This window comes from Colobus angolensis, unplaced genomic scaffold (genome assembly GCF_000951035.1).
Source record: "Colobus angolensis palliatus isolate OR3802 unplaced genomic scaffold, Cang.pa_1.0 Scaffold432, whole genome shotgun sequence".
NCBI lineage: Eukaryota > Metazoa > Chordata > Mammalia > Primates > Cercopithecidae > Colobus > Colobus angolensis.
This window is the reverse complement of record NW_012117733.1, coordinates 1,379,943-1,388,203: the sequence shown is the minus strand read 5'-3', so window position 1 is coordinate 1,388,203 and position 8,261 is coordinate 1,379,943. Positions and strand designations below refer to the sequence as shown.

The window sequence follows — 8,261 nt, the reverse complement described above, 5'->3', positions numbered from 1 at the left end:
CTGGGATTACAGGCTTGAGCCACCGCGCCCGGCCTTCTACTAACTTTCTAAAACTTTTGAGATTGCTATGTACAGTTAGTTTTGTGAGGTTTTTTTGTTTGTTTGTTTGTTTTTTAAAGGGCAATGAAGATTGCATTGTCTTAGGCTGTTTAGTTACTCAGAATACTAGATTGGCCTAGCCAAACCTGTAAAGATATGTATTTGGTAGAGAAAATTTGAAGCTGTGGTTTCATTTGTATCTCCATTTGAAAAAATGCAGAGTTGTTTCTTGGTGTCCACAGGGGATTGGTTCGAGGATCCCCCCACTGGATACCAAAATCCAAGAGTGCCCAAGTCCCTTATATAAAATGGTGTGGAGTTTGCACATAACCAGCACATATCTTCCCATATTTTAAATAATCTCTTGATTGCTTGCAATACCTAACACAATGTAAATGCTGCGTAAAAAGTTGTTATACCGTATTGGTTTTTTTGTTTGTATTTTTTGTTGTATTGTTTTATGTTCTTAATATTTTCAGCCTGGGGTTAGATATGTGGAACCTGTAGATACAGAGGGCCAACTCTATGTTGAATAGAAAATAATAATAGAAAATACGTGATTCTGACTGGGCACGGTGGCTCGCACCTGTAATCCCAGCGCTTTGGGAGGCCAAGGCGGATGGATCACCTGAGGTCAGGAGTTTGAGACCAGCCTGACCAACATGGTGAAACCCTGTCTCTAATAAAAATACAAATATTAGCCCAGTGTGGTGTCATGTGCTTGTAATCCCAGCTACTCTGGAGGCTGAGACAAGAGAATTGCTTCACCCTGGGAGGCGGAGGTTGCAGTGAGCCTAGATCGAACCACTGTACTCCAGCCTGGCAACAGAGCAAGACTCCATCTCAAAAAAAAAAAAAAAAAGAAAGAAAGAAAATATGTGATTCTAATACATCTCCCTTCCGTTCTTTAAACTTTCATATTTACTTTGTGAGTTGTTAATTGGATTAAATTTTGTTTGCTTAAATTTATAAGTATTGTTATATTCAGGAGAGATGAAGGCTTATTTTGTGCCTTTTATAGTGGTAATGAAAATTTGTAACACTTTGACTTGCAAAAGAGAAAAATTAAACCTTTCTAATCAAAAGATCTAATGGTTACCACCATACCCATGTGATCAACCTTAGCATTGTTGATAGACAGCCTGACTCAGTGTGCCTGCTGCGTGACGCAGGAAGGGGCACACTGCCTCACCTGGGAAGTGTTCTTGCCTAAAAGCTTTACCCTGAATTCTTTAACCTTTAACCTCTAGGTTTCGGGAATTACAAGGAATAGAGGAACAAGCTAAACTAAATAGCCAGGTAGTTATCAGACAGATCTAGAACAAACAGCATTTTACAAGATAGTGTCAGAGGAAAAAAAGGAAGAGGAGATGAAGATGATGGTGATGATGATGGTGGAGAAGAGGTACTGTTCTCAATCAAGACACTTAAAAAACAAAAGCATTTCAGGAACTTTGGTAGGATCCTGGTTCAAAAAAATCAGCTGTTTAAAGGACATTTTGGGGCTATCTTGGAGAATCTGAACTGGGTGGGAAATGACACGGGAAGTAGTGATTTTTTTAGGGATGGTGACCTCACATAGGAGAATGTCCACAGTTTCAGGAGATTAGGGTGAAGTGTCATGATGTCTCCAACTTTCTTTCAAATGGTGTAGCAAAAAATACAGGTGTAAGGCCAAGAAAGTATGGTAGAACATTAACTATAATTGAATGCGTAGGAATGATTGTTTTTTTTTAAAAACTTTTTTTTGTAGATTCATAATAAAGGAGGTAGGAAGGATTCTGTATCCTAGTAGGAGGGAACAAAATCCTCATCCCCAAGTATCTTTTGAAAGTGACCAAGTTTACTGTAAACCTTTCACAGAAATGGAGAAAATCTTGTGTTTTTTTGAAAAGCTGAAAAGAAAATAACATATGATTATAGTAATAAATTAAAAGGCTGTTGTTTTAAGATTATAGTTTTCTCATATCTCAAAGGTTTGTTGCAGGGACCAGAAATAATTTGTTGCAAAGTGTGTGAATTTTAATTTGAAACTTCTGTATGTTTTCCTCGTTTTTGATGATTTTAGAGCCAAAGGACGAAACAAAGTACAGTCCTCGCCCCAGTCATTGACCTGAAGCGAGGTGGTTCCTCAGATGACCGGCAAATTGTGGACACTCCACCACATGTAGCAGCCGGGCTGAAGGTAAGGCCGCACCTGCCTGTGACCTTGATACGTTTTCCTGTTTTCCATGTGGCTTATTTTGCATGTATGTTACTCTTAACAGATGGTCTCCTTAGTAGGCCTTTGAAACCAAGTCAATATTATTTTCCACTTAATTTTTACTTTTGTTTTGCCAATTTTAAAATTTATCTATTTGAAATAAAATAATTTGTTGTAGAAAAATCAGAAACTAGAGATAGGCAGAAAGAAAAACAAATTACCTTCAGTCATACACTCCAGAAGTGAAGAACTTATATTTTTCCATTCTGTGCCTGCTCCAACTTCTGCTAACTTGCTTTTCTTCCTTATTACGTTGTGACTCTGTGTCAAAAAATACAGGACTGTATGATCACGTTAATGGCTTCACTCTATTCTCTTGTGTAGATGAACTGTAATTCCTTTAATGCTGGATATATGGGTTGTTTCTATTTTTTGCTATCATAACAATGTTAGTACTTACTGATTTATTGTGGATTAAAACAGAGAAAGGAATTTTAAAACCCACTTCCACCCTAACCTTTATGATTCCAGTGATTTTACATATGCTCGAAAACAAACGTGGTCAAGTCTATAAACTGGGTTACTGAGGATGAAGAAGATCTGGAAAAGGATAACTCAAAATCATAGTTAAAACTAGATAAAATGAGGTAAAATGAGTGAATAAACTAGTTAAAATTATACCCACTATTTATCTTTCCACCGATGGCATTCAGATAATGACTGTGGTCATTTAAACAACACTATGAATCGCACAAAACCGCTTGATGGAAAATGACCAAAAGATTAATAATAGTGCTATCAAGACAGTTTCTTAGCAAGGCGTGCTTGTCCTTCCCACCACCTGTGGGAAGGGCTGCATCAGGCTGGGGCAGCCCCAAAGGCACACTCCTGCCGGCTTCGTTTCGCGTCACTGTTCTGGGTTGGGCTGCGCCTGCGGCCTGTCCTGCTTGTGTTCTGGGCCAGGCTGTGGCTGCAGCTTACCCTTGAGTTATCCGTTTCTGAGGGGAGCGGGTATTGCTCCTGAGGGCTGGTAGTTCTTCAGGAGGGAAGGCACCCCATGGTGGAGGTGTTTTTTTGCTGATTCCTAGTCATTGAGCATTTTCCCCCATAAATTTGATACCTAGTTTTTTCCTACTACATCTAATTTAAAAACTGGTTCATCATTTCTTCTCTAATTGTGTATTGGTTCTAGTACCTATATTAGTCTCCCATTTAATGAGTAAGCCTTTTTCCTCCTTGTTACATAGTTTTCATGATCAATTTTTAATTTTATTCTCATTAAGCAAATGCATCATAATTTACACAAGTATTCCCTAACTGTAAAACCACCTAGATTTGCTTTTACATTGCCTTTATAAATACCACTCTAATTAACATCTTTTTGGGATTTTTATTTTTGAGACAGGGTTTTGCTCTGTCACCACACTGGAGAGCAGTGGCAGTCTTGGCTCACTACAACCTCCTCCTCCCGGGCTCAAGCGATCCTTCCACCTCAGTCTACTGAGTTGCTAGGACCACAGGCATATGCCATCACGCTTGACTAATTTTCTGTAGAGACAAGGTTTCACCATGTTGTCCAGGCTGGTTTTGAACTCCCGAGCTCAAACGATCCACCTGCCTTGGCCTCCCAAAGTGCTGAGATTATACAGGCACGAGCCTCTGCACCCAGCCCACTAATGAACATCTTTACAGAGATGTTTCTGTGTAATTAGGGTTATTTTCTTGGATTTCCTGAGGTAGCATTAAGATAGCTGTTTTTATGGCCGGTCTGATCTGGCACCAGTTTACTCCCAGCAGTGCACAGTATCACCTCAGGCATATGAGGGTGAATTTTACCCCATCCTCCCTCCTCAGCATTGAGGGTATTAACATTTTAATTTTTTTAATTGAACAAATCACTTTATTCATTGCAGCATTTAGAAAAGGATGATTGATTTCATTGTTAAGCGTAGCAGGGTTTATACGTAGAAGTTTTTTTCTTTGAAATTTTGAAGTGTCAGAGAATGAACCTTCATATTGACAGTTTGTTCTCTTAGACACGTTGTGATAATTGTGTTAGATAAATTGAGTGGCTGATTGTCAGTTTCTCTCTAAATAATAACTGAAAAGAAATCTTCATGTGCTTTTGTATTTTTTAAATGTCTTTTATAAAATGAATACAAATGCATAACTAACCTTTAGGAGCCCTACATTAAATATGTTTTCCAGTGGTAGGGCCTGGGGGGTGATTATAGTTATTTTCCTAATTGCTCTTATTCATTGGATCATAGCATTTCCTGATACTTCGTCGTAAGGAAATGGTGAAGTGTTTTTTTCATAGTGCAAAATGTCAGACTCAACCATGAAACAAAGAAACTGTTAGATTTAGGTGTGTTCATATGGCATGTAAGCTGTCTTGTTCTTATCGGTTCTGTGTTCAAGCAGGAAACATGTTTACAGACAACCTTCTTGCCTTTGATACAGTTGGACAGTGTACTTCCTGTAAGAGGTACAGACTGGGCGCTCGAGGACATGAATCCTTGTCGTTTTGGATGTGTGTTTAAATAAAAGGGGACACTAATCCTAACCTGTGCTTGTTTGAGGTGTCTTTGAAAACGAGAAAAGGCATCTTATTGTTACAGCTAATAACGAAGAATTATGCTAAGCAAACTAACAGGAGAAAGTGTGGGAAGATTTAGTAAAATTGGGTCAGGGCTTCCAGCACCACGTGTAGACCGAGGCCAGCCTAGGGTAAAGTTCTGTGTCTACTCAGGTGTATTTCCTAGTATACTGACTGTGCTCTGCCTCCCTTGTTTTGCTAATTTCTTTGTCGTGGCTACTTCTTTTCTTTCAAAGAGTAGACTAGGTTTCTGAATGTATAGATGAGAAAGCACAAACTGTTATCTAAACCCGATTTTAGTGAACCTTAAAAAAAAAAATGATGCTGGAAGGGAAATTACATCCCCAAGTGTCAAACTCAGTGCCTGAAATGCAGCCTGCCTGGGAAGGGACATGTGTTCAGAGGATTAAAAAGACCGAAAAGATGGTTTCTAAGATCTCCATATATTGTTATCTCCATGTAATCAGAATCTGAAGTTATTCTATTAAAATGATGACTGCAAGAATGATTGTGGTGTTCATGGTTGGTTTATTTTTTAAGTTGTCATAGAGATCTATTAAAAAAAAAGTATTCAGTGCTTTACTATAAATACTCAAATTTTTTACTCAACTAACATTTTAGCTGGTGGTGGCTTATTTCGGAATTCCAGGAAAAATGCCATAGAGTGTTATAGAGATAGTACTAATCTAAGAGGTGGAGTTTTGTGTCCTGTGTCTGCTGCCACCTGATGAGGCATGTGGCCTTGTGTGGTATTTGTTTTCTTTGTCTGTGAAACAATGGAGGGGGTTAGATGATGTTCAGGGCCCTTTAAACTCCCATATGCTTTGACCTTAATTTTCTGAGTAAACCGGTAAGATATAAAGATGATTTTTACTGCTGTTTTTACCTTTCTCAGGATCCTGTTCCCAGTGGGTTTTCTGCAGGGGAAGTTCTGATTCCCTTAGCTGACGAATATGACCCTATGTTTCCTAATGATTATGAGAAAGTAGTGAAGCGCCAAAGAGAGGAACGACAGAGACAGCGGGAACTGGAAAGACAAAAGGAAATAGAAGAAAGGGAAAAGTAAGGCTTGCTTCGGATTTGGGAATGTTTTACAGTTGAAATGTTCATCAAAATGTTAATGAATAGACTTCGCTGCTGTCTGTAAGGCTGAAGTTAATTTTCATGAGTGATCTGATCAGTCACTACAAGGAATCAAACTGTTCTATGATTTGTACCTGTTACATCTCAGAATGTAGACTTCACCTATGACTGAAGATCTAAAGTGTATATTTTGAGTGAGTTGTTAGAAAAATAACTTATAAACCTGATGTTGACAATTTTTTTCTGTGCTAGTACTCTGCTATAGGTTGACTATCCCTAATTCAAAAATCCGAAATTTGAAATGCTCCAAAATCTTTGGAATGCCAGCATGCTGCTCAAAGGAAATGTGCATTGGGGGATTTTGGCTTAGGGATGCTGAACCAGTAATTGTAATGCAAATATTCCAAAATTCGAAACACTTCTGGTCCCAGGCATTTGGAATAAGGGATTCTCAACTTGTAAAATCACAGCTATTTAAAGTACTTAAAGTACTCTTCTTAACTTTACTGTTTTTGAGCCAGGTGGAATTTTTAAAAATTCATATGCAGCTTTTATTTATGTTTTTGCAAAGTATGAGTAGTAGAATGTATTTGTAGTTCTTCTTTTTAAAAATATTTAGTATTAATTGTCAAATGGTTAACATGTATTAAATATTAATATACTGTCCCATTTTTTGAATCATTTCATGAGTGAAAGTGTTATAGACTGTTGAAATGATTAAACTATTACTATGTTGATAGGCTTTAACATTGGAAAAGGTCAGTGTCAAGGAACCTTTTTTTTCTTGCTGGTTACTCTCATGTAGTTATTGGTTCAATTTATCTCTTGAATTTTTCTCACTTTTCATACTTTATCTACTTTAATCTTTTACCAGTTATGCTTCCTACCCCCGCAACTTAATAGTTGATTGTGAAAGGATTTGGTTATCTTCTGGCCAAGATTCATTTCTCTAAATTGGTTCATCCATGATGAACATTTATTTCCTTTATTATCACAGAAGGCGCAAAGACAGACATGAAGCAAGTGGGTTTGCAAGGAGACCAGATCCAGATTCTGATGAAGATGAAGATTATGAGCGAGAGAGGAGGAAAAGAAGTAAGGCATGAACAAATATGTCTTAAATATATTTAAATAGTGGAAGTACAATTCCACTATGTGCTTTTTCTTTTCAGTTTGATAAATAGTTCATTTGACATTGATTTGGGTAATTTTCTTTCTGGAATCCCAGCAATACACATTTGCGTAAGTTTTAATTTATATTGGGCTTTCATATATATTTTCCTTGGAGCTTCACAACCACTTTCTAACATTTATTTATTGGATACTTTGGGACTAGCTTAAAATCTATTCCTATACTGTCTTTACCTGCAGCACAGTCCAGTTGGCCTATGCTGAATCCACTCTGTTGTTTCTCTTAGGGGAGAAGCATAGTTAACATTGAGTGTGTCTGTGCTGGGCATTGTGACACATTTCATCATCTCCAGTGTCTTAGTTAATCCTCAGACGTTGGTTTTTGTTCACTTGTTTTGGAATTCAGTATACAGGTTGAATATTTGTAGGTCTCGTTTTTCCAGCTTATAAATTGCCCTTTTTAATAAGGAGGCATGCTTTCCATATTAAGGACATTGTTTTGTTTTGTTTTTTTCTTAAATACCAGCGGGGACTAGATAGCTTTGAATGAGAAGACTTTGTTTGACCATGTAGCTCATGAGGGAAGTAGTGGCATGCCCATTATATGTATAGTTGTTGACAGATTGATGTTCTTATTTTAATGTGATTAGTGGCAGATTTCCAGTAATCACCCTGAATTGTTTTAATGGAACTTATTAGAGCTAATCTGCTTTTCAGAATCAGTAATCACTCTCGGTCCTAGTGACAAGGTTAGTAAAATGATCATAGGAAGTATTTCAAAAGAAATATAAGGTTTTACTCAGGTTCATATTTCTCCTTGAGGATTTTATATCGTCCAGTCCTGTTGATCAAAATGCATGGACACTGGCTTTAGAATAATTTCTAGAATAATTCTTTAGAATAGTTTATTTATTTTTGAATTGGAGTCACTCTGTCGCTCAGGCAGGAGTGCGGTGGTGCAATCTTGGCTCACCACAACCTCCAACCTCCTGGGTTCTAGCAGTTCTCCTGCCTCAGCCTCCAGGGGTAGCTGGGATTACAGGTGTGCGCCACCACATCCATCTAATTTTTACATTTTTTGTAGAGACGGGGTTTCACCCTGTTTATCAGGTGGGTCTCAAACTCCTGACCTCAAGTGATCCACCCACCTCAGCCTCCCAGAGTTCTGGGATTACAGGTATGAGCCACCGCACCCGGCCTCTTTTT

General features: G+C 38.0%; 1 protein-coding gene across 1 annotated transcript in view; it reads left to right on the top strand.

Annotated features, from left to right (window-relative positions):
• RBM17 (RNA binding motif protein 17) overlaps window positions 1-8,261 on the top strand; it is a 19,470-nt gene that overhangs the window by 1,017 nt on the left and 10,192 nt on the right. Inside the window, exons 2-4 of the mRNA XM_011957057.1 lie at window positions 2,108-2,224; window positions 5,737-5,903; window positions 6,922-7,019. Coding sequence (XP_011812447.1) covers window positions 2,108-2,224; window positions 5,737-5,903; window positions 6,922-7,019 — 382 coding nt within the window. The remainder of the gene's footprint in view (window positions 1-2,107; window positions 2,225-5,736; window positions 5,904-6,921; window positions 7,020-8,261) is intronic.